Source organism: Moschus berezovskii, chromosome 22 (assembly GCF_049115385.1).
Source record: "Moschus berezovskii isolate FMDL1 chromosome 22, NW_MosBer_1.0, whole genome shotgun sequence".
Taxonomy (NCBI): Eukaryota; Metazoa; Chordata; class Mammalia; order Artiodactyla; family Moschidae; genus Moschus; species Moschus berezovskii.
The window spans coordinates 15,765,560-15,792,044 of NC_142481.1; the positions used below are offsets into that span (position 1 = coordinate 15,765,560).

Consider the following 26,485-nt stretch of genomic DNA (forward strand, 5'->3'; position numbering starts at 1 on the left):
CCACATCCCCAGATCACTCCCGCTGCCACATGAATGAGGTACTAAATATAGTCCGCAGAACTCTGCATGTGAAACAACGTGGAAAGGAAACGCTGTACCCACTTCTCAAACTTGCCTAAACCTGATCAAGGGGGCCTGGGAAGAGGAGTGTAGCATATGGGCCAAGACCCAGGACCCTGGAGTCAGCATCCACATTGGTAATGAGTTCCATACATTTATCTACTTCACTGGACTCTTGTGAGGACTCAGTTCAGTTCAGTTGCTCAGTCGTGTCCGACTCTTTGTGACCCCATGGACTGCAGCACGCCAGGCTTCCCTGTCCATCACCAACTCCTGGAGCTTGCTCAAACTCATGTCCATCGAGTCGGTGATGCCATCCAAACATCTCATCCTCTGCTGTCCCCTTCTTCTAGAGTGAGGATTAATTGAGGAAAAGTGCAAAATGCCTCGGAGAAGGCAATGGCAAGCCACTCCAGTACTCTTGCCTGGAGGGTCCCATGGATGGAGGAGCCTGGTAGGCTGCAGTCCGTGGGGTCGCTGTGGGTCAGACATGACTGAGTGACTTCACTTTCACTTTTCACTTTCACACATTGGAGAAGGAAATGGCAACCCACTCCAGTGTTCTTGCCTTGAGAATCCCGGGGACGGGGGAGCCTGGTGGGCTGCCGTCTATGGGGTCACACAGAGTCGGACACGACTGGGGTGACTTAGCAGCAGCAGCAGCAAAATGCCTAGAAGAGCACCGAGTACAGGGTAAAGCACCAGGAAATGTCAGCTGCTATTATGATCATTATTATTATTTTACAAAACTTAAAGTAGCATGAGCCTGAACAGTGGGAATTCACCCTTCTCCAGTTTCGATGATACTGTTTTTGTAGCAAATACATTCCCACACCTGGGCCTTTGCATTTCCTGTTCCCTCAGCCTGGAATGGTCTTCCCCCAGCTCTCGGCACAGCTGGTGCCTCTTGCTCATTCAGGTCTCAGCTCACATGACTCCCCTTCAGTGAGGCCTAGGAGGCCTTCTGGGGTCACACAAGCGAAAGGAACCAGCCCTTCCCCATCACCAGTCTACTCCATCCCCTCACGCTGTTATTTCCTCCATCTGAAATTAAAACTACCTGAGATTACCTTGTTTACTGCATGTCCCCTCAGCTAGAATGTAAACCCTAGGAGAGCAAGGATCTTGTCTCTCTTAGTCGCTGTCCAGAATTTATGCTTTCAGCCACGATGCTGTACTGCCTATGTACCAGAATGCTTACTGGATGTGTGTTTGCAGATGTAACAGAAAACCTAGAGGGACTTTCCTGGTAATCCAGGGGCTAAGACCCCACGCTCCCAATCCAGGGGGCCCAGGTTTGATCCCTGGTCAGGGAACTAAATCTCACATGCTACAACTAAAGATCTTACATACTGCAAATGTCCAGTAACAGGGAAATGGCAGTGTGGAGCACAGTCTCTCCACACTGAAGAATGCGGGTCTAGCTGTTAAAAAGAATGAGTCAGATCTGTATGTAATGATTTGAAGAGATATGCACTATCAAATATTTTTAAAAATCGAGCTACAAATATGTGTGGCTTGATTCCTCCTTTTCTGGGGAATGGTGAGGGAGAAGAAAGAAAACAGTTGATATATGCATTGCTGCTGTTTAGTCACTCAGTAGCGTCTGACTCTTTTGCAACCCCATGGACTATAGCCCACCAGGCTCCTCTGTCCATGGGATTCTCCAGGCAAGAATACTTGAGTGGGTCGCCATTCCCTTTTCCAGTGGATCAAACCTGGGTCTCTTGCATTGCAGACAGATTATTTTCCATCTGAGCCACCAGGGATGATGCCCCACTATACGCATACATACATCCAAACGAGCACAGAAAAAGGTGAGAGCATCCACCCTCAAATTTCCAAAGGTAACGAATCTACTCTGTTCTCTCAGACATCTTCAAAGCCTGACAGTGGACACTTAGTAAATACTCACTGTCTGAATAAATGGTTTTCTTAGGGGGATGGGATTTTGGAATGGAGGGTGGCAGTTATTATTTCCCTTGCTTATCTCTGTAATGCTTGACAGTTTACTACGAGTATGCATTTCTTTGCATAACTTTTTAAAAGCCAAATTCAACCAACCCTCAGGCGCACACACACACAAATTAAGGCCATGATCAGAGAAGTCCTAAGAAATAGAGGCAGTGTCTTACAGAAAGCACAAATGCACAAACCAGTCCTAATAGCCTCTCATTCTAACTGCTAAAAACCTTTTCAGTTCAGTTCAGTCTTTACTTCAGAGGCAATGACTACTCAATTATTTTATCAAGACATACAGACATTTAATTTAGATTTGGGAAATTATACACACAACGTTTAAGCTCTTATCATAACCTGGGTCATTTTTTGAAACTGAAGTTTGAAATATAAGCAAAATAACTTTCACAGGGGAAAAAAAAAAGGCGCGAATCACTGCACATTCTAAATTCCATTTTTGATTTACCGCCTAACAACTGCAATGTCTGAAAAACAGGCTCATGTTTAACTCTGACTGTTCCACACAGACTGCTAAAAACCCACGTGCTATTGTCACTAACAATCAAGACCAAGATTTCTGTTTTAAAGTCATTGTTTTATTTCCTCAGATGCAAAAAAAGCACTTGAGGGACTTCTCTGGCAGTCCAGTGCTTAAGACTTGGAGGTTTCACTGCTGAAGTCCAGGTTCGATGCCTGGTCAGGGAACTAAGATCCAATAAGCAACATGGCTCAACCAAAAAAAAAAAAAAAATCAATCAATTAATAAAAAAATAATAACACATTTAAGTAATTTTAGTGGCCAAAACAAATTTGAGACCACAGGTTCCCATCACCAAATGAAACTACAATTACAGGGATTTCCTTGGTTGTCTAGGGGTTAGGAATCCATCTGCCAACCCAGGGGACACGGGTTTGATCCCTGGTCTGAGAAGATCCCACATGCCAAGAAGCACCTAAGCCTGTGAGCCACAACTACTCAGATAACCCGTGCTCTGCAACCAGAGAAGCCACTGCAAAGAGAAAGAAGCCTGTGCACCACAACGGTGAGCCCTGCTCACTGCAACTAGAGAAAACCCACGTGCAGCAAGGAACACCCAGCACAGCCAAGAATATATAAATAAAATCTTTAAAAAAAAGAAATTACAATGACAGATCTGATGACAGACTCACCCTAAACGGAGAGCTAACATACTCCCTGCCCAGCCTCTTTCTGGGTGTGCGTGTGCTGACTCCCAGAACACTCAGGAGGGCCTGTTGCACAGAGGATATTCTAACCCGTTGACACTGGGTACTTTGCAGAAAGAAAGCGAGCGACTCAGCCGAGCTTAGCCAGGCTAGAAGACTCCCTGACAGCCAGGGCTTTTACTCCATACTTGTGGCCACTGCCATCTGGCTACGTCTGCAGTGCCTTCTCTGGCTCCTACTGATAGTGTTTGACATGTATTCATCCTTGGTGACTTGAAAGAAATAACTCAACTGTGTTGGCAAAGGCCACCTTCAGTAGCCATGGGGGACTTTCAGTGGCCCATAAGACAGGAGACCAAAACAGGCCAACAAAATGGTTGCTATGGAATGACAGCACGATCCTCCTTGCCAATCAACTGCATCTGGGAAGCCTGGGGGAGAAGAAGGACTCCCAGGTTTCCGGCTTGGTCCATCTGCCGAGGTGGTGACTACTGGGTCTGGGAGGAAAAGGAGCTTCGATTTAACGTTTTGAGTTCATGGCACCCAACGGGACATCAAGTTAGCAGAGGACATCAAGGAACACAGGCCCCACATGTGGAGGTGGAGCTTGGGGGGCTAATGGGGCTTTGAGACAGTCAAGTGCGGGCAGCAGTGGTATAACACTTAAAAACCCTAGAGTGGTCGATTTGGGGGCAGGAGTGTGTGAGAGCTGGGGGGAGGGCAGGTGGCCTGCTGATAGTAGCTAGTCAGTGCCATTTCTTCTCAGCCCCTTATATGGCAATATGTTCCACAATTTTACCTTTGGTGAATAAAAATTAGGGGCGAGGGGATATTAACCTTGTCCTGCTCTGCACTATAATACAAACATAAGCAGCAACCGCCCATCAAGAAAAACAAGGCATGTTTATTAAGTGCTTAGGATGCACCTGGCCCTGTGCTGAACACTACACATGAATTATCTTTTGGAATCATTGAAACAACCCTGGCACAAATGTCCTATGACTATCATTTCACAGATGGGACACTGAGGCTGGGAGTGAACATGTGGGGGAGCTGAGGGCTGTCATGTTACATCCCACCACAGTTAGGCAAGCTCTGGGCCAGATGGAGCACATGGAAGAAGAACAATTATAATATATAAGAGCTGCTACTTAGTGAGAGATGGCTCTGGACTGGGAACACTGTATCAGCAAATCCTTACAACCCTCTGAGGCTGATACTGTTATCCCATTTTACACGGATGGAACCTGAGGGTGCAGGAGAGGAAGTCAACCAGACCAGTTATAAGTCTGATCCACTAGAAAAGCAAGACTACAGGCAGAGCCCCACCCTCAGGGGGTCTCGGAGAAACGGGGAAAACGCTGAATCAATGGTCATTTATTAAATGCTGACTATGTGCCAGCTGCTGCTCTAAGCATTTCAAAAACAGTATTCTCACTGCATCCTCAAAACGACTGTACAAGGTGGCTGCTATTAAAAAATACCCATTTTGTAGACAGAGAAAACCAAGGTACAGAGCAGTGAAGTCTGTCGCCCAAGGTCACAGAGCTGGTAAAAGCTAGAACCTAAATTTGAACCTGGCTCTGCCTCCAAAACCGAAGCTCTTAGCAAAATAATTTCGCCTAACAAAAGCCACCTTGCACCGAGTGCTAACCATGTGGCTCACCCTCAGCTTACCACATTCAGTCGATAATACCTTCATCCCATTTCTCCGGAGCTAACAATAAATCAAGCAAGTAATAAGTGTCTTCTATGTACCAAACGCTTTATTCATCGGATCTCAACAGAATTCCCAGCATAAAACAGACACTATTCTTCCCCGGTTTGAGCGAAAGGAGAAAGTGAGGTTCGGCGCGGTTTCCCTAGATCGCACCTCTCGAGAGGCAGAGTCCGTACGCGAACCCACCTACACCCATGCCATGCTTTTCCGCAACGGCGCCGGGTAGCTCGTCTGGAAAGTTGAAGCATGCGGCACGAGTCTAGCCAGGTCCGGAGGGCGAGAGTGACGCCGCCGCCCCCCAACAGCCGGTGCCCACACCCGGCCGTCCGCCCAGGAGCGCGCCCGCGCTGACCCTCGGGGTCCGACTGGACATCGACTCCCCGCTACCCTAGAGCAAGGCCAACCCTGCACCCGGATTCACATACCTGGGTGTCCCAGCTGCCCGCCCCGCGGGCCCCACGACCGCGGCGTCCAGATCCGCGCCGCTTGTGGAGACGCCGCCAGCTCCAGTGGCCCGAGTGACTTCCAGGCTGCCCACTTCCAAGCCGCTTCGCGCGAGGCGTCCTGGGAACTGTAGTTTCGCTCTAGGCGGCCGCAAACTGAAAAAAGCCTAACGCGCAGATGCTGCCGGGAGCAGTAGGCGCGGCGCCGCGCCGCCTTCTGGGAATGGTAGTCCACCTGTCGCCTCCGTGCCGCTCGAGTCTCCAGAGTACTTCCGCAGCCCCGAGGGGCGTGAGGGATGGAGGTGTGTCTTCTGTAGACTCCAAGCCGTTGACTGCGTTCCTTGCTCTGCGAAGGTGGTTTTTTCCTTTTTCCCAGCTCTATCCGCCTCCTCCCTTCCTTCAGTAAACCCTCTGTCTCCCTTTTCGCGAGGCGCGAGGTACTTACCCCGAGGGCACGAGCCTCTGGAGAAGCTGGAGCAGCGGAAGACAGCGTAGACCCCCAACCGAGGGGAGCTGTAGAGAAAGGCGTCTATGCGCGCTCGCGCACGCGCGCTCGCCGGCCAACTCCGGCCTAAATTGCCGCGGGCCCCCGCGGGGAAGACTTTTTTTTCCTTTCGAACGCGCGCGCGCGCGGGGTCTCACGCTGGCTTTTTCCTGCCGGGCGCGCGCGAGTGCGCACGCGCGCTCACTCCCCTTGCCTTGGTCAGTCCGCCCGGCGCGGGGCTGGGGAGCTAACCGTTTTGTTGGCAGAGTCCTCCCTCAGTATCCCCAAGGTCGCTCCTCTGGCGCTCCTATTCTAGGTCTGGCCCTTCACATACATAGCTTCGGAGTGCCGCCACACACGCCCTACCCGTCCCTTGTCTGGAGCCCACTCGTCGCAGGTAACAGGCGCGGCCCCAGCCTTGAGGAGGCGGACACTCCCTTCTTCCCTCCTACGCGGAGAGCAGGGATGCCAGAATGTTTTGGGATTCCGGTCTGGTCGCCTCTCCCGGTAGTAGGAGTTTCCGGAGCTCTGCCTTCGACGGGAGTCTCTTGACCACCACCGAGGGGGTTGCCCTGGAGGCCATGTTACCTATCATTCATTCGTTGATCGCACATTCTTAGGGTAACCAGTGTTTGTTGAGTACCTATGGCTGGGGAGATTTTGTTAAAATTTAATCCACTTGCCGACATAATCAAGGATCCGACCTTTTTTACTGGCATTCCTACTACTCCATAAGGGGTTACCGAAGGAACTAGCTGGAATTGCAAGGTTCTTTGACTTCCCTGGTGGCTCAGAGGGTAAAGCGTCTGCCGACAATGCGAGAGACCCGGGTTCAATCCCTGGGTCGTGAAGATCCCCTGGAGAAGGAAACGGCAACCCCCTCCAGTACTCTTGCCTGGAAAATCCCATTGACGGAGGAGCGTGGTGGGCTACAGTCCATGGGGTCGCAAAGAGTCGGACACGACTGAGTGACTTCACTTTGGTCAAGAAAACCCAGTCAATACCCTTCCCATCTCATCCTTCCTTCCAAGAAGATGCTGAATGAGACTGAGCTGGGAAGTATATATTTCTTCTTCCTGGGAGAGGGGCAGAGGGTGATTCATTTGCTCATTCATTCAACAAAAATGTATTAGGCTCCTACTTCATGCCAGCTTGGGTGATTATCAGGACAGGGGAGAAATCAAGATAGATTCGGTTCCTACTCTGAAGGAACCGAAATCCAGACCACCATCGGAAGGTGATAATCTAAAGCAATACTGTCTAATAGAAGTATGCTGCTGCTGCTAAGTCACTTCAGTCGTGTCCGGCTCTGTGTGACCCCATAGACAGAAGCCCACCAGGCTCCCCCGTCCCCGGGATTCTCCAGGCAAGAACACTGGAGTGGGTTGCCATTTCCTTCTCCAACGTGTGAAAGTGAAGTCGCTCAGTCGTGTCCGACCCTTAGCGACCCCATGGACTGCAGCCTACCAGGCTCCTCCATCCATGGGATTTTCTAATAGAAGTATAATGCAAGCCAAATCTGCAACTTTAAAATTTACATTAAAAAACAGGTGAAATTTTAATCATTTAAGCCAGTATATCTAAAATAAGTTATGTTTGATGAAAAAAGATTTACATTGCTTCAGGTTTAAATTTTAAGTTAATTAAAACTGTGAGGCATTAACAAAAATATTCATTTGTGGCATGGGTTATAGCAAAAGGCTGGAAACTGCCCAATTTCTATTAATGGATGTTAGATAAATAAATGATAGTTCAGCCAGACAATGGAATACCATTGTCAATGCAGCTGACAACTGTTGAAAAATGAGACAGAACTGTATGTTTTAATATGAGTTAATCTTTAAGATTATTAAGTGAGAAAAATGCAGTGTATAGCACCTGGGCTTCCCTGGTGGCTCAGCGGTAAAGAATCCATCTGCCAATGTAGGAGACATGGATTCAATCCCTAGGTCTGAAAGATCCTCTGGAGAAGGAAATGACAACCGGCCCCAGTATTCTTCCCTGGGAAACCCCATGGACAGAGGAGCCTGATAGGCTAGAGTCCATGGGATTGCAAAAGAGTCTGACATGACTTAGTGACTAAACAACAATATAGCATACTAACATTTGTGTAAGAAAAGTAGTATTTTTCCACATACATCCTTGTGTGTATACAGAACACCTGTAGAAAGACAACCAGAGTTACCTTTCTGAAGGGGAAATAGGACAAGTGACTTTCTTTTTAGTATATGTTCCTTAGTACGTTTTGAATGTTTTTACCATGTCGGTTCTGTGACTTAGCTATCAATTAGTGGAGGATGATAGCTAAGTCACAGAATTATTGTATAGTATTAAAATATGTAAAATACCTAGCTACCACTTTACAACCTTAATCATTTCTGGATGCTATCACTACTCTCATGCTGGATGGATAACTCTTCACCCAATAGGAACTTGCCCACCCTGGTAATACATGTTTTTCAGCCTGGAAAATTGTTTCTTTCCATAAAGTGTATTAAATGCATTCCAGTCCCAGCCCTAGCTGTGACATCACTTATAAGACCAGAGTAGTAGTCCCAGGCCTTGGGGACAGACTTTAGCTCCTTATTAGAAATGTCATTTAAAAAAAAAAAAAAAGTCGAGATTGCCCTCTGGCTTTCCAGTCCCTCTAACTTTGCAGTCAACTGATGCCATCTGGGCTTTCTGCATCTCTGTCCCCAAACATAAGAGCCACCTGCAAGGTTATAGGATCCATGCAGGGCTTTACCTCACAGCGTGGAGCACACATCACTATTCTTTAGGGTGGTCAGGTTTCCCTGTTACACATTCTCAAAATACTTTGTTCTTTTCCCTCTTAAACAGGGCCCAACAGTGACGTGGAGTGCAGTGCCCCCTAGAGTCATTTCTCTGTATTACAAAGGCAGGGCTCACAGGATGCTGGCCTTTAATCCCACCACCATCAACAGAGCGTAACTTGGAATGAACTGCAATTAACAAAAAGGATGTGGTGCCAGCATCAGTGTTCAATAATAGACCTAGTTTGTCTCCGTAGTCAGTATTACATACCATATCTCGGCACACACATACTGAGTCCCCTAGGTTGGCTGCATGACTTCCCGTTATATCATCTTTCGGTATCAAGATATTAAAAAGTAAAAATCATTGGGCTTAAGGCATCTGAAACTCACTCCAGACTTGATTTTAAGGACAGGTAATGGGGGAGAATGGCATTGAAACATGTATATTATCATATGTGAAACGAATCCCCAGTCCAGTTTCAATGCATGATACAGGATGCTCAGGGCTGGTGTACTGGGATGAACCAGAGGGATGGGATGGGGAGGGAAGTGGGAGGGGGGTTCAAGATGGGGAACACATGTAAAAAAAAAAGATAATGAGAGATAGGGAAAAAAAATAAAATTCATTCAAAGAAAAAAAAAAGGACAGGTAGTGGGATTAGGGAATCAAAGTGGGAGATCATAGGAGAGGTTTCCTCTAAGGAGACCGGTGTATAAGATGGGAGAAAGTGGCCAAAAGAACAACAGAAAAACAGGGAATTCCCTGGCATTCCAGTGGTTAGAACTCTGTGCTTCCACTGCAGGGGGCACATATCTGATCCTTGATCGGGGAACTAAGATCCCACAAAAAAGATGAACAAACAAAACTTCCCAAAATAACAACAAACAGAGGTTTGGGGGTTGGAGGACTTCTTTCTTACTAACCTCCAAAGAATATGCCCCCAAGGTCCCAACCACTTGCTTTTTATAAGCTGGTCAAGAGAAGCTGAACCCAGAGGAGATATTAGGAAAAATGGAAATTTATGGCAGTGACGGCAGATTTGTTGACTCCAAGTGACCACTCTCTCAGTAGCTCTGGGGCCTCAAGAAGGAGCTGGAGGGGCAGGTGTAGTTCTGAGCTATGGAGCCCTGGCTTGAGGGGCCACCCACCAATCCATTTCAGCAGGTCACAGTGGCTCCTCAAAGGCGGTCAGCAAGTGCAGGGTCACAGGGAAATAGAATGGAAAAATACAGCAGGAGCACAGCGCACAGCTTTTGGGAGAGAAGAAACAGGATGCTAATGTCTGAAAGCCAATCCCCAGCTCCCATCGGTGGGTCTGTGAGGCAGAGAGCTCACTTAGCCTCAGCTGGGAGAACCTCCTGCTTCTCTGAAAGGATAAGAGAATCCTGAACTGTGGGTTGAGTCTTAGTCTTGAGCCTACCACGTGTAGCTCTGTTTGCATCCGTACCTCTCTGAATTCACATTTTTTATCCATACAATGGAGGTTACAGGATCTGCCTCTCAGAATTCTTTCAAGAACTCATGAAGTGATTGATGTGGGGTTTTATTTTTTTGGGGGGAGGGCTCTTACCCACCCTACACATGAGATGATGATAAGCTTTGCCTGCTGCTCCCCCTGCCCCAGATCCAGCCATCATGTCTCTGTGGAAACACACAGTCTAGGCTTAGCCATGCCAAAGGGTGGGTTCTGCTGACCTTACTTCAGGATGCCCCGGCCAAATGACCTGGAATTCCAAGAGTTCTCCAAACCACCAGTTCCCAGACTTTAAGATTGGCTGCTTAAAACTCAGTTTTGGGCCCTACCCTTATGACTTTAATATTTATTAGGTTGAGGGTAAGACCTGGTAATTTGCATTCCTAACATGTTCCCAGGTGATGTTGATGCTGCTGTCCTGAGGATCACCCTTTGGGGACTACTACTTTTTTAAAGTTCACCAGTTTTCCTTCATCTGGCAGGTGCAAGGATGGCTTCCACTGCTCCCTGCTGGCCAGACTATAAATTTAGCTGTAATGTTTCCAGCGAATAGCAAGGAGAGATAAGAAAGCCTTCCTCAGTGATCAATGTAAAGAAACAGAGGAAAACAACAGAACAGGAAAAACAAGAGATCTCTTCAAGAAAATTAGAGATTCCAAGGGAACATTTCATGCAAAGATGGGCTCGATATAGGACAGAAATGGTATGGACCTAACAGAAGCAGAAGATATTAAGAAGAGGTGGCAAGAATACACAGAAGAACTGTACAAAAAAGATCTTCATGACCAAGATAGTCACAATAACGTGATCACTCACCTAGAGCCAGACATCTTGGAATGTGAAGTCAAGTGGGCCTTAGAGAGCATCACTACGAACAAAGCTAGTGGAGGTGATGGAATTCCAATTGAGCTATTTCAAATCTTGAAAGATGATGCTGTGAAAGTGCTGCACTCAATATGCCAGCAAATTTGGAAAACTCAGCAGTGGCCACAGGACTGGAAAAGGTCAGTCTTCATCCCAATCCCAAAGAAAGGCAATGCCAAAGAATGCTCAAACTACCGCACAATTGCACTCATCTCACATGCTAGTAAATTCATGCTCAAAATTCTCCAAGCCAGGCTTCAGCAATGTGTGAACCGTGAACTCCCAGATGTTCAAGCAGGTTTTAGAAAAAGCAGAGGCACCAGAGATCAAATTGCCAACATCTGCTGGATCATGGAGAAAGCAAGAGTGTTCCAGAAAAACATCTATTTCTGCTTCATTGACTATGCCAAAGCCTTTGACTGTGTGGATCACAAGAAACTGTGGAAAATTCTGAAAGAGATGGGAATACCAGACCACCTGACCTTCCTCTCGAGAAACCTGTATGCAGGTCAGGAAGCAACAGTCAGAACTGTACATGGAACAACAGACTGGTTCCAAATAGGAAAAGGAGTACGTCAAGGCTGTATATTGTCACCTTGCTTATTTAACTTATATGCAGAGTACATCATGAGGAACGCTGGGCTGGAAGAAGCACAAGCTGGAATCAAGATTGCTGGGAGAAATATCAATAATCTCAGATATGCAGATGACACTACCCTTATGGCAGAAAGTGAAGAGGAACTAAAAAGCCTCTTGATGAAAGTGAAAGAGGAGAGTGAAAAGGTTGGCTTGAAGCTCAACATTCAGAAAACAAAGATCATGGCATCTGGTCCCATCACTTCATGGGAAATAGATGGAAAAACAGTGGAAACAGAGTCAGACTTTATTTTTTTGGGCTCCAAAATCACTGCAGATGCTGATTGCAGCCATGAAATTAAAAGACGCTTACTCCTTGGAAGGAAAGTTATGACCAACCTAGATAGTATATTAAAAGGCAGAGACGTTACTTTGCCAACAAAGGTCCGTCTAGTCAAGGCTATGGTTTTTCCCGTGGTCATGTATGGATGTGAGAGTTGGACTGTGAAGAAAGCTGATCGCCGAAGAATTGATGCTTTTGAACTGTGGTGTTGGAAGACTCTTGAGAGTCCCTTGTACTGCAAGGAGATCCAACCTTTGCATTCTAAAGGAGATCAATCCTGGGTGTTCATTGGAAGGACTGATGCTAAAGCTGAAACTGCAATACTTTGGCCACCTCATGCGACGAGTTGACTCACTGGAAAAGACTCTGATGCTGGGAAAGGTTGGGGGCGGGAGGAGAAGGGGACGACAGAGAATGAGATGGCTGGATGGCATCACCGACTCTGTGGACATGAGTTTAAGTGAACTCCGGGAGTTGGTGATGGACAGGGAGGCCTGGCGTGCTGTGATTCATGGAGTCGCGGAGAGTCGGACACGACTGAGCGACTGAACTGAACTGAACTGAACTGAACTGAATGTTTCCAGAGCAACTGGAAAGTACAAAGTATAGGTTGGGAGGAAATAACTACTTCTCTGGAGAACCAAACCAGCCTAAAAACAGCAGTCATAATTGTCTGTTGCTTCAGAGTATACTTTAAAAGGTATTCACAGGAATTATCATCTTTGATCCTTGCAACAATTCTGTGAAGTAGGCGAGACTGGCATTTTCATATTATCAATACAAATAAGGAAAATAAGTCCATTGTCAGACCAGTAATGATAGACTCCCGGACAAAGGGGACTTGTTAAAAGTAGGCTTTATTCACATCCAGTCAGAAAAAGTAGAGGTTTATCCTCATGAAGGCTAGAGAGAAGGGAATGGGAGGAAGAAGGTGAATAGCAGATGTATCACACACAAGAAAGTGACTTGATTCCACAAACCTGGGAAAGCATGCATGGCTGAATGACTGGATTCTTTCTCCAGCTGGACTACGTGGGGCTGACTCTTAGTCCTGGGCACCTTTTATTTTGATTTCCTGTTTCAGGAGTCAAACTTAAACATCCACTGAGTCACCTAGGGAGCTTGTTACAAGGGAAAGACTCAGGATCCCACTGCCATGGTTCTGCTTCAGTACCAAGTGAAAGTCACTCAGTCATGTCCAACTCTTTGCAACCCCATGGATTATACAGTCCATGGAATTCTCCAGGCCAGAATACTGGAGTGAATAGCCTTTCCCTTCTCCAGGGGATCTTCCCAACACAGGGATCGAATCCAGTGCAGGTCTCCCGCATTGCAGGTGGATTCTTTACCAGATGAGCCTACCAGGAAAGCCCAAGAATACTGGCGTGGGTAACCTATCCCTTCTACAGCAGGTTTTCCTGACCCAGGAATCAAACTGGGGTCTCCTGCATTGCAGGTAGATTCTTTACCAACTGAGCTATCAGGGAAGCCCTCAGTACCTAAGGATCTGCATTTTAAGACGAACCTCTCCCCCAGGAATCATGGTGCAGGTCACGGGACCACACTTTGGGAACTACTAGTCCTTGCAAAAAGCTCTCTTGACAGCCCACCACCAACAAAGAATATTTGCCGGTGACAGTATTCCTTTCCATCCCCTTTAGGTTTCTCTGCTTCCTTCCCCTAGAATATCCTATTGGATCTGACAGCCCATGCTAAGATTCAAGCCCCACTTCCTTTATTTACCCTCTCCAAGCCTCAGTTTTCTCAAATGAGAATCTACCTCCCCGGGCTGTTGTTGTTGTTCAGTCACTCAGTCATGTCCGACTCTTTGCAACCCCATGGACTGCAGCACGCCAGGCTTCCCTGTCCTTCACCATCTCCCAGAGCTTGCTCAAATTCATGTCACTGAGTCGGTGATGCCATCCAACCATCTCTTCCTCTGTCGTCCCCTTCTCCTCCTAAGAACGTATGTCTTATGCATAGTTCCTAACATTTAAAAAGTGTCCAATAAGCATGAGTTCATGGCTCTGGACTTCTGATTTCCAGGTCTCAAAAAGCAGCAGTGGCTAAGCTGGCCTCTTTCGGATTCCCACCGGTTTTTAAACAACAGTCCTGAGGAAGACCAGCAGATAATCGACGTGATGACTTCTCCCAGACTCATCCCCCTGTGGAAGGACTTTAAATACCTTCTAAGTGACATGATACAGGAAGGCAAGGTAATGTATATGTAGGACAGACATGTTATTGGCCCCTGTCTATTAGAACAGTTGTGAGCCTTTCAGAGGAGCATAGATCCTCCATGGAAAGAGGAGGCAGGGGGGAAGATCATAAGGACAACTATCCCCATAGCAGAAAGTGGGCCATCAACTTCCAAGTGAGCTTAGAGACCTCTTGCTGGGACATTTTGATAATGAGAGGTGAACACTTTGGAGCACTGTCAGAAGAACTCACCATCTGGGAAGAGAGATTTTTCTAGACGAGAAGGAAGGAGGCACCAGAGAGAACATTTGCCAACCTCAGGTTTGCTGTGGCTTGGCTCTTTGTAGAAGGATGCCAGGTGCTCTATCACCATGGGATCATTTATACATATGTGTGTATATGTGTGTGTATAGACAGGTTATTGTCCTGTGTCAAATTTAAAGGCCAGGTAGCATGTCCTAAAAGTCTTATTTAGTGCAATTTTAGGCTTTAATAAAGCTGCACTGACTTTTGGGACCCCCGTTACTTTACATGTGGGCATATGGCAGTGTACTTGCCTTGAAAATCTGTTAAATGTTTCTTTCATGACATATGTACCCTATGTTCAAGGACAGGTATAGCTAACTTCACGTTGGAAGGAATATCAGTTTCCCCTGATGCCCACATAGACCCCACAGTGGTTTGGTTCACTCTTGTGTTGAGGGTTTTGTTCCATGCTTGTGTAGTGCAGGTGTCCCACAGGTGATAAACTGCATGTGTGGGTGTCACAGGAGTGATCCTCGGGGCTGAGGCAGAACTTTGACAATGGTTTCGATTGTGACTTGTGTGAGAATATATTTAGTGCATATGTGTTTCTGGTCTCTGAGTTTAATGCCATGCCTCTTCCCAGCAAAATGTAGATGACCTGAAGACTGATGTAGTTGTGTTGAGTGACCGGTCCCAGATCCTGTTCAAAGAGTCTCGCCATCCTCAAAACATGCCACTTATATGCTACTATTTCAGTGACGCCCACTTCTTTTCTTCCCTCTCTTGGGTGACAACAAGCACAAAAGAAATACAGGTAAAACTCCCCAGTCTTTCTTCTCCTTAGCCCATTCTAAGTGGGGGCCATGCCCATGTAACCTCTGACCCTAGATTAATCCAGGAAGATATACTCCCTTGAGTGAACATGATCTGGACCCAGGAGTCCTCCTCCATGTTGAGTAGATTTTATTCTTCTCCTGAAGTAGGCCAAGGTTAGGCAAAGAGTCCTAGATTTCGTGATTTTACAGTATTTCTACTTCCTCAAACCAGTGGGTAAAGTCACTCTAGGATCTTCCAACTTCTCCTTAGCAAGAGAAAAATACCTGACTATTCTGCCCTTTCCTCTTCTACTATCTATCCTAGATAGTTTCCACCTTATTCTCTCTCAGGCTGTAGTATGGATGAAGAGCAAAACTGAGGACATGGTGGAGAAGAGAACGTTCTCCATGACAGATCGATTGCCACCCATCCAGTCCATGGTCCACACAGGTTCCTTTCATATCCTCGTGGTCTACTGTGGTGACCTGCTCCTGCGGCTCTTCGGGGACCACTTTCGGTCATTCAAATCCCTGGGGGTAGTACCCTGTCGCTTTAACATCACCTGCCTCTTCTATGACCCAGAAATGAAGATGCTTCTGTCGGGCATCATGGGGGCAGTGGTCACCTGGACCATTGAGCGCAGCGGCAGGGGTCTCCAAATAGCGCACATGGTCACCCTGCCTGGTGACGAGTTGGTCCATGACATCGTGCTGAATGGCCCCAATGGCTCCCTGATTGCCATGTGCGAGAATATGGTGAGGGTCCTGGAGCACCAGGGCCATGGCCTCCTGGCAGAGGTGAAGAAGTTCTCTTCCACCATCAGTGGCTCCTCGATCACCTGCTGCTTCACCTGTTCTGAGCAGGGCTTTCTTTACGCTGGAAACAAGACTGGGGAGATCCAAGTGTGGAACCTCAACTGGGGCCACTCCCTCCACACTTTCAAGGCCCACTTCTCTTCGGTGATCTGTATCCGCAGCCAGCCAGAAGCCCACACCCTGCTCACAGCTGGCCGGGAAGGCATAATCAAGGAGTGGAACCTGACTTCAGGCAATCTGCTGCGGCGGCTCGAACTGGGCGAGGAGCTGTATCGGCTCCAGTTTATCGATGGCACCACTTTCTTCTGCCAGACTACCCACTCTTTCTCCTTGCGCAGCCTGCCCTCCTTCTATAGCCTCTTCAATGTCTGTGGCTCCGCTCCCCAGCAGGTGCGCCGGATCCGCTGTGGCAGTAACTGGTTCCGGATCCTCTGCACCACTGAGGATGGCCTGCTGCGCTTCGTGTCCCCGCTAACGGGGAATCTCCTGGTCATCACCTGGCCCTTCTCAATCCTGGACCAGGCCACGGATTGGGCCTATGACCCCAGTAAAGAGGAGCTCTTTGTAGCAACAGGCAGCCCAGACGTGCTGGTCTTTGACACTACCCGATCCCCTTGCATGGCCAAGTATCTCTTATGTACCTCACCAGATTCTCAGGACCTGGTGCAGTGCCTGGCTTATGGGCACTTTCACCTGGGCCGGGGTCTAGAAGGACTCATGTTCTCTGGATACCAGAGTGGTGTGATTAGAGTGCTCTCCCAGCACAGCTGTGCCCGGATTGAGACATACATTCACTTTGGGGCCGTCTTAGCCCTCTCTACACTGCCCGGAGGGCTCTCTGGTAGCCGGGAAAATTCTTTGCTCTGTTCCTACGGAATGGATGACTACATACACCTCTCAGAAGCTGTGCTTGAAGGGGTCAGAGTGAAACTGCGGACCCTTGCGAGCATTCTCTGCAGCTGTCAGCTAACACACTTGATACTCTTGCCCAAGTCAGTGGGTGCCATCACCCAGACTAACTGCCTGCGTCTCTGGAAGTTCCATGACTTTCTGTCTTCTGGCTCACAAGATGGCTCAACGTTCATAGAGACCTTGCCTTTGCACCAATGCACCATCATCTCTTTTGATGTCTGCCTGTCCCTGAGTCTTTTTGTCACGGGTGGCAGTGACGGCTCTGTCCGGATCTGGAACTTTCATGGGAGACTCATAGCCATGCTGGACTCATCACTGCACTTTGGCCCACTCTGCTTTGCAAATGACCGGGGTGACCTGCTTGTAACTTTCAACCAGAGTCTTTATCTGGTGTCCTGTTTAAAGCTGCTTCCTGCAACCCTGCTGGTTCGCCTCTCCCTTATGGGTCTGACAGATGAAGTGCTCGAAGTCCCTAAGCCTTTCATACCAAGCTTCTTTTTCTCCTTCGAGACCATGTTTGTGCCCAAGTATATCTACCCTGGACACGGGCAGCAGCAACTGGTGGGTCTGGAGAGTCTCGTCAATCATCGGGCCATTGCCTTTGATCATAATGTGCCACATGTCATTGAAGAAGATGAGCAAGGGGGCCCTGTGCTACTCTCTTCCTTCAAGCATGATTCCAGGTATAAGGAAGCTGATGCGTCGCAGGTGAAAAAACCACCTTATTTCCATTATGTGCTTCCTCCCCAGCTACAGCTGACTACCTGGGATGAACTCAACCCCTATCAGATACTGCAGTGCTACTTTGGTCACGGGCGGAAATGGCTCTTGGCTCCAGATTGCTACATCCCTAACTCGGTGATCCGGGCCCGTCTCTGGCCAGAGGGCAGCCCGATATACCTGCAGTGCAGCCTGCACTCACCTGTGCGGGAGCTGGAATGGGACAAGTCTCAACAATTCTTCTTCTGGCACAGCCGGGCAAGAGCTATAAGTGATGTGGGACAATACATACATGAAAAGGAAGATGAAGACTTCCTCCTCACAAGAGCGTCCAAGGATATCACTTACACCGTTCTTACAGACTCAGCAAACCGCAGTTGGCTGGGAAAAAAGATGAGTGAAATTGCTATCAATAGCCTAATAGAGACAATTCTCAGTATTATAATCCATGCCACTCCACTGAAGTACCAGTGCTGTATTGGTGCCCTCGGGCAGATCTTTGCCTCTTACCAGGTGTCTCCACCCCTGCGCTCTGAAACAGCCCACCGTCTATTGGATGATACAACCAATTCCAACCCACTGATTCGAGAGCTGGCCTGGGAAGGGCTGAAGCGTCTAGGAATGATTACTCATCTCTTTGCTGTGCCTCTGGCCCAAGGACTAATGGACAAAGATGACAGAGTGAGGAATAAGACCCTGAGCCTCATGGCTGACACTGGAATCCATTCTAAGACCTCACTCGTGAACTTGGTCCAGAATCGAGAGACTTTCCGGGAGATGCAGTAAGTTCTTTGTGCCTTCCTCCGTTCTTTACTAGCTTCTGATTTTCTTCTTCCTTTTCCCTACTTCCCCCTTCCCTTCCTTCACTGTCTCTTCATCTCTGTTCAGGAGCTCTTCCTGTCTTTTTTTCTTGTTCATAGTCTTTTCCCTTTCCTAGACTATCTGATGATCCCCTAACTGCCCACTCCTTTCTCCATTTCTTCTCCTGTTCCTGTTTGTCCCCTGCCTCTTTAAGAACCCCTTTCACCCTTTTCTCCTACCCCGGAAGATCATTCATTACCATCTTGACTTCCTAGACTTTTTCTTTCTTCTTGGCCATTATTTCCTCTAAATATGCTGTCTCTGTGAGTTACATTGCCCAGTTTCCTGCCAGTTCTATAACACTTCTTTCCTTCTTGTTCTCCCTTTTGTCCCTGATTCAGCATGGTCCTTTCTCTCCTTTGACTTTCATAGGCAGGAAATGGTTGGGGATGAACCCTTGGACCGTCTGCTGGGACTGCGAGCCGCAGATCTCCAAATCCTTCATACTCAAGTGGTGCAGCGATTGAATGAAAACCTGACCTTATACCAGGGTGATGAAAAGCCTACTTTTACTTTAGATGTCTCAGGGGCTTCTGAACTTACTTCCCTTTCCCAGGAAACTGATACTGTCCCTAACGAACCCGAAGCTGCCTTCAAGCACAGCAAAGGCCCAAGACGGGGCCGACCAGTAGTCAGAAAGCACAGTATGTATGGGGTAATCTGATTCATGCCTCAGGGTCCCCAAGAGGCAGGGTAGTTAGGGCTAAAGTGAGACAAGAGGTATCAGAGAAGAGCAGAGACAAGTGAAAATATCCTTTCACAGAAAAGAACCCTCCTAGGAAGGATCCACCCAAATTAAGAGGGACCCCAAAACCTATCTCTGTAGGACTTGGCAGAGGTGGGGTGGAGAGGGGAAGAGGGAAGGAAGGCACTGGGGATAAACCAAGGAGAAGGCCTTTTGTTAAAGGCCTCAGCCCCCTCTGTCACTACTTCTGTTATGGCAGTTCATCTTAGCTCAGTTGGGAAGGGTGTTATCTAAGCCTCCCATGCTTTCCTTATCTGAATCTCCTGATTTTCCCTATAGCCCGTAAATTGTTGCGGAGCCTCAAGAAGCTCAAAGAAATTGGCACAGAGCCAGGTCCCTTAGAGGGTGAAGGTGATCAGAGTGAAGCTGCACCCACTGAGGTGGAGGAGGCTAGGTCTTCAGTCTCCAGTATACTAAAGGTTGCAAAAGATGATGAACAAAAATCTGCAGAGGTAGAGGCCTCAAAGGATCATGTGGCCTTGACCATGGAGATGTTGAGGAAGAAACGTGACAAAAGAGGCCGGAAATCAGTATCTCAGAAAACCATGAAGAGGCGCAAAAGGAAAGTAACAGATGCTGAAGTTACATATGAGGAATTTCCACATACTGGAAGGACAGACTCAATTATGAAGCCGCTGCAAGTCACAGGGCGGGGTGCCTCTGGAGCTCCTGGCCTCAGGTCTAGAGATAGCTCGATGTGGCGGGATGACCTGTGTCGTCTTATGACCCTGAGGATATCTGGTTCCCAGACAAAAATGTTAGAAGCTCTTAACAATGAGCTAGTGACCACAGCTCAGGAGATGCTGGCTGATCGACGGCCCAGCTGGGAGCTATTTCAGGAGATCTGCCCCCTGCTGAAGAAAGACAGTGAGGAACTGCTTGAGGACCTTGACTGGGATGTAGCCTGGCCAGAGGAGAAACCAGTTTTTATTCATGGATCAGCAATTAGAGAGGACATGGTGTTCAGAGGCATGGAAGAGGAGACAAGAGAGACCCAAGAGCAAAAGACAGAAAAGGACATGCAGGACCTGCAGGAAACCCACATGAGTCCAAAAAAAGGCAAGAAAAAGAAAGTTCTTTTTGTAGAACCAGACCTAAGCAAGGGAAAACGAATATCAAAGAAAGAAGAGAAAAAATCCTCTAAGCCTTCTAAACAGAGGAAAGCAGTCCAGCAGGAGATAAAAGTGGATAAAAAAGAGAAGATAGCCAAAGAAGAGAGGGGCTTGAGTCAGGAAGTGGAGGAGGTGGCCAGATTAAAGGAGAAAGTGGTTGAGCAAGAAAGAAGACCACTTAAAGAGATAAAACTGTCTTGGCAGGAGTGGAAGAAGTCCTGGGATCAATGGAAAAATGCTTTCGGTGAGACAAGGGTATCGTGGGATGAATGGAAGAAAACATGGGAAAGCCAGCACCGTCAGGAAGAGGAGCAACTACCTGAGGAGGAAGAGAAGCTGTTCCCGGATGCAGAAGAGGGACAAGGAAGAAGGGACAAGATGAAGCGGACATGGGATGAATGGTCACAGATCTGGGAAAAGATGTCAGCCAGGGCCAGGGAGCAGATGTTGGCGACTCAGAAGGAAGTGACCCTGGAGGAAGAACTGCCTCAGGAGTGGGAAGAAGAAGCAGAAGCAACAACAGAAGAAGAAGGAGGAGGAGGAGAAGCACCGATGACGGAAGAGCAGAGGCAGATCCACCAAGAATACAAACAGGCCCAGGTTGAGCGAAAACGGGCCCAGGCTGAAAGAAGACGGGCCCAAGAAGAGAGGAAGCTGGCTCAGGAAGAGGAGAAGCTAGCACAGGAAGAGAGGAGACTAGCTCAGGAAGAGAGAAAAATGGTCCAAGAGTATGAGAAACTGGCCGAGAAAGACAGGAAAATGGTCCAGATGGAGAGGAAGCTTATCCAGAATGAGGAAAAACTAGCCCAAACAGAGGAAATGCTGAGCCAGGATGCAGAGAAATTGGCCCAGCAAAGGAAGAGACTAGCCAAAAAATTGGAGAAACTGGCCCGAGAAGAAGAGAGCATAGCAAAGAAAGGAGGGAAGCTAGCTGAGGTCAAAAAGATAATGATGCAGAAACTGGATAAACTGGCCCAGAAAGAGCTAGATCTAGCATGGCAAGAAAAGGAACTAGCCCAGGAACTGGAGGATCTGACCTGGGAAGAGGAGGAACTGGCTTTGAAAGAAGAGGAACTGAATCAGGAAGAGGAGAAACTGATCAATGAAGGGGACAGGCTGGATCAGGAAGAGATAACACTGGCATCGCAAGAAGAGAAACTGGATGCAGAAGAGAAAGCAGTGATCCAGGAGGAAGAACTGCTGGTCCAGGAGATGAAGAGACTGGCCCAGGACAAACAAAATCTGTCTGAGGAAAAGGAAGCACTTGATCAGAAAAGGGAGCAACTGATGGAGAATAAGCATAAATTGGCCCAGGAAGAAGAGCTGCTGATCCAAGAAGAGAAGGAACTAGCCCAAGACAAGGTAAAACTTCCTGGAGAAGAGGAAAGACTTACCCAGAAGAGGGAGCACCTGATGGAGAAAAAGCAGAAGCTGGTCCAAGAGGAAGAGCTACTAATCCAGAAAGAGAAAAAACTGGCCCAGAATATGGAAACACTGCTGGTGAAGGAGGCAAAACTTGCCCAGAAAAGGCAGAATTTGATAAAGAATAAGCAGAAACTGGCCCAGAAGAAGACTAAGCTTGTCCGGAACATGAAAGAGCTTCCCAAAACCAAGGAAATACTGGCCTGGAGGCAAAAGAATCTGGCCCAGGAGAAGGAGAAACTGGCTCAGGAGAAGGTGAAATTGGCTCAGAGAAGGGAAAACTTAATCTGGCTCCAAGAAAGCCTCATCCAGAACAGAAAGAAATCAGTCCCTGAGAAGGAGGAGCTTGACATGTATAAGAATAGGCTGGTTCAGATAGAGAAGAAGCTAATGGAGGAAAAGGAGAAACTCTTCCAGAAGAAGGAGAAACTGGCCACCGTAGAGGAGAAACTGACCCAATTAGAGGGAAGCCTGGCTGAGAAACAGCACAAAATAGCCCATGACAAAATGAAATTAGCCATGGGGAAGAGGGCAGTGTTCCAAGAACTGAACCAGCTCAGAGGTGACTGGTCTATTACCAGGGAAGAAAAGGCACTGGACATGGAAATGAAAATACTGACCTGGGAGAAAGACACACTGGCTGAGCAAAAGGAAATTCTCTTCAAGGAAGAGACTCAAGAAACTTCCAAAAAGAAAAGACCACCTAAGGATGAATTAGAGCTAATCAAGAGGAAGTTGTCACTAGAGGAAAAGATATTGCTCTTTGAAGAAAGGATCCTGGCCACAGAGCAAACAGACATGGCCAAAGAAAAACTGGAGTTTACCAGAGGAGAAAGAGTATATGCCCAGGAACAGAGGAAGCTAGCCAGGTTACTAAGGAAATTAGCTAAAGAAAGCAAGGGCATTTCCAAGGAACCATTAAAAGTGAGCAGCAAAGTCTTAAAGACACTTCAAGGCCTTACTAAAGAAGAAAGGAAACTAACCCAGGAAGAAATAGAGATGACAAGGTTAAAGAGGTTATTTGTCCTTAAGGAAAGGGAATTGAACAAGGTACAGAATGAACTTGATGCCAAAGAATGGGATTTTTCCGAGGAACAACCAGAAATTACCATAGATGAGAAGAAACTGGCTAAGAGGCAGAGAAGACTAGCCAAGGAAATTAGAAGATTGATAAAGAGGGAGAAAAATATTACTGAACAAGAAAGTGTATTAGCCAGGCAACAGAGAGATGTCATACAGGAAACAGAGGAAGAAGAAACAACAGAAGAAGAAGAGGCAAAGTCATTCCTTAAACAAAAGTCAAGAAAAAGAGAAAAGCTAAAGACAGCTGATACACAACAGGAAGAGTTACTCAATCAAGAAGACGAGGTGAAAAGTGTGAAAAGTGAGGAGAGCTCTTTTAAAGAAATGGAATGCCTGTTAGATGAAATAGAGCAAGAGAGTTTGTCTGAGGAGGAGGAGGAAGAAGAGGAGGAGGAAGAGGAAGAGGAGGAAATGGAAGAGGAGGAGGTGAAGGAGGAGGAAATGGTAGAGGAGGAGTTGGGGAAGGAGGAAGAGGAAGGGAAGGAGGGGACGAAAAAGAAAAGGAAAAAGAAAAAAAAGAAGAAAGTGCAGGAAAAGGAAGAGAAGGAAGAGGGGAAAGAGGAAGTGGTTGAGGAGGAAAGCACAAGCGATGAAGAGATGGAACATTTGAGTGAGAAAGAGGAAGGAGAGGACAGAAGCTTGTTAGAAGAAGAGGTAGACAAGAAAAAAGCAATTTTTAAAAGAAAAAAAATATACAAGTTACCAGAAGAAGGAAAAAAGGACTTAAGAGGAAGCGAAGAAGTCCTTTCTATTGAAAAAAGTATCCCTGACATCAAAAGCAGTGCTGTAAAACTGGACGTTCTGAAAAGCCCTGCCAAGCAACTGATCTCAGTCGTTCTGGGGAGCAAAGAGAAGCCAGTGCTAACTGGCTTAGAGCCAGTGCTAACTAAACAAATATCCTGGGAAGATAAGGCCATAGCACTTGGGAAGCCTGGAGTATTCCCAGGGGCAGGGTTTATAGATAAACAAGAACTGTTGAAGAAATATAAGCCCATACCTCTACAAGTTTTGGATATAGTTTTGGAGGCCCAGGAGCCTGGCTTAGAGACCCCATATTTATCCCACATACTGAGGAAGACCATAGAAGCTCAGAAACTCCAAGGCAAACCACTGGGGGCCAAGTGGCAGTGGATCCTGCAGCGTCATCCATCTCTGAAGAAACAGAGTGAGGTACAATTACCTTTGTCCAAAATCCTGGCTGAGGAAATCTACACAGACATCAGTGTCTCAGATGTAGAGTGGATCCACCATGTCCTAGAAAAGATGGAGGCAGGAGAACAGCTTTCCAGGGATAGTTTCCACCGATTGTGCCAGCTTCTCAAAGACCTCACCACAAAGGAGAACTTAGAGTGGATGCACTTGGCCAAGCTCGAAGCCATTGTGTACCATCACAAGCAGATCATGGAATCCCGAGGCACACGTGTCTCCAAGTCCAGTAAGGAGCCCCTGGGTCCAAAGTACCTGAAAGTGATCCCTCCCATCAAAGGAAGGGAAAAGGAGAGCTGGCTCAAACGTCTGGCTGGCTCCACACCAAAGTCTCTGTTAGCTACCAAAGGGATCCCAGACCCGAAGGCTATCAACTGGCATCTTCTGGGAGAGCCTTACCGGAGTGCACGGGTGAAGCAGATAGCCACTGCTCTCAGGGGGATGGAGATGCAATACTATGATTCTGCCACAAGAGATATCTTCACAGGTGCCCTGGACCCTGTTGAAAAACAAACCCTGGCGCTGATGTTTCAGAAAGACTTCTGGGCTTTTAAGGATAAGGGCAGGTTTGCCACGTTGCCCAAGTTGGAGAAGAAGGCACGACCCGTCTCTAAAGTAGAGGAGGAGGTGCCTCTGTGGGAGACATTTGTGGCACTGTACCATGTTCTGAGGATGTTGCAGGAGCGATACGCAAGAGACAGTGCTGCGTGGATGGAACAGTTCAACCGTCTTATGGACCTATACCAGCTCAAGTCTCCCCGAATCCAGAAGCTGATGCAGGACCTGCTACTGAGAGAAGAGCCCCAATTCCAACAGGTCACTTACAAAGAGGCCCTAAGGGCCGTGGAGCTAGCCCCTGGGGAGCGGTTGTTCTACCACCTGCTCTGTGGTGGCTCTCAAGCCCCTAAAGAGCCTCTGGCATTCCAGGAGGTGGTTCCTCTCCCCGGGCAGAACAATGTGCATACTATGCTCCCCATGGGCATTGCCCAGTATGGGATCTTAGAGCTTGCCTGGAAGAGCCTGCCGGAAGCTGATTTACACCTCACCAATGAACTGCCCTATGTAGCTGCTCCTACTCTCTGATTTGGGACTGGAGGGGGCGGGACTTTTATTCCTACCTGGAGAAAGGCCTTGTCACCAGGACCTGGACCTTTACCCCTAGGGCTCACAGGGAGGTAGAGCCAGGCCAAAGCTCTTTCCCTGGCCATTTCCGGAAACTAGCCTTTATACCTGGAATAAAGAGGAGGTTCTCATTTACAACAAGCACCATGATGGGTCCTTTTTTCCTCAAACATTGCTTCTCTAGGAGGGTAGCCAGGGAGACCAGACACTCACCTACTCCTGAGAGTGGGAAAACTCCTCCAGAGCCAGCGGTGCTCACCCTCCAGAGGGCTTCTGGCAGAAGAGTCTATCTTTGTCCTCTTTCTTCCTTGTCCCCCACCATTCTCCCCTAAAGACCAGAGGAAGGGAAGTACCTGGCACAAAAATGAATGTATATTTGTCATTAATATGAGGCATTGATACAATGGAAAGAAAATGAATTTTAGAATTAAAAGACCTAGCATTTTGCCCTTGGATCTTGGGGGTACACAGTGGAGGCAGACTCTAGTTCCCTGATCGTAGTTCTGCATGCTGATGCCTAATTCCCAAACAGCGGGTATGGTGGGTGTTAAGAAAATCCTCAGAATATGGGAAAAACTTCAAGTTCTAGCCAGTACCACCTGGTGACCTCATTACTGGATGGCATTAAAAGATGAGGCCATTTGAGGTTAAAGCAGAAAGCAAAGGAGGGAAGGCTATGTCTTTCACTTCCTTTGCCAACCTAGACATGGGTTTTGGGGAGGATGAAAGAATGAAAATTTGAAAGATTAGGTGTAAACTCTAATAGGCCCTGGACATTCTAGGGACATATGATCCTTCCCTCTAGTGATTAAGGAGACAAGAGGTACTTCCCTGGTGGTCTGGAGTTAAGAATCAACTTTACAATGCAAACAACACTGGTTTGATCCCTGGTCTAGGAGGATTCCACATGCCATGGAGCAACTAAGCCCATGTGCCACAACAAGAGAACACACCACAAGGAGAAGCCCATGCTCACTGCAATTAGAGAAAGCCTGTGCACAGCAACGAAGACCCACCACAGCCATAAATAAGTAAATCTTAAAAAAAAAATAAAAGACAAGTTAAAGGGAAAGCATTAATAAAGTGGAGGAAGTTGTCACTGCCAGTAATGGTGATCCTTCCTGATCTCCTCTTCCCACTATGAAGACTTCTAAACTGCCTCTTTCCAGGTAAGTTGAACCAACAGATTCTAGCAAGTAGTCCATCTATGCGATTTGCCACCCTCCATCCAAACCTCTCTTTTATTCTACTCCCTCCACCTGAGTTTGCTTTTGTGGGGAATCGAGGAATAGAGGGAAAGAGAACATTTTGAGAAGTTGGATTCACCTTGGAGGGCAAGG

At 47.5% G+C, this 26,485-nt stretch overlaps 2 protein-coding genes across 7 annotated transcripts in view; one reads left to right on the top strand and one right to left on the bottom strand.

Annotated features, from left to right (window-relative positions):
• SIPA1L3 (signal induced proliferation associated 1 like 3) overlaps positions 1–6,268 on the bottom strand; it is a 260,357-nt gene extending 254,089 nt beyond the window's left edge. For 2 of the 6 annotated variants that reach the window (XM_055412262.2, XM_055412263.2), the window contains exons 1-2: positions 5,813–6,268; positions 5,350–5,713 (exon numbers count right to left, since the gene is read on the bottom strand). The gene's annotated coding sequence lies outside the window, so the exon portion shown is untranslated. Of the gene's footprint in view, positions 1–5,349; positions 5,754–5,812 lie in introns of those variants that run through there. The other 4 variants (XM_055412268.2, XM_055412270.2, XM_055412273.2 and 1 more) reach the window with 3 other exon arrangements.
• A 7,759-nt stretch (positions 6,269–14,027) lies between these two features.
• On the top strand, positions 14,028–25,258 carry WDR87 (WD repeat domain 87). The gene is made up of 5 exons (XM_055413207.2): positions 14,028–14,102; positions 14,975–15,145; positions 15,498–18,376; positions 18,828–19,099; positions 19,480–25,258. The coding sequence occupies exons 1-5, from the start codon at positions 14,028–14,030 to the stop codon at positions 25,104–25,106; spliced, it is 9,024 nt and encodes a 3,007-aa protein (XP_055269182.2). The 3' UTR covers positions 25,107–25,258.
• The last annotated feature ends 1,227 nt before the right edge of the window (positions 25,259–26,485 follow it).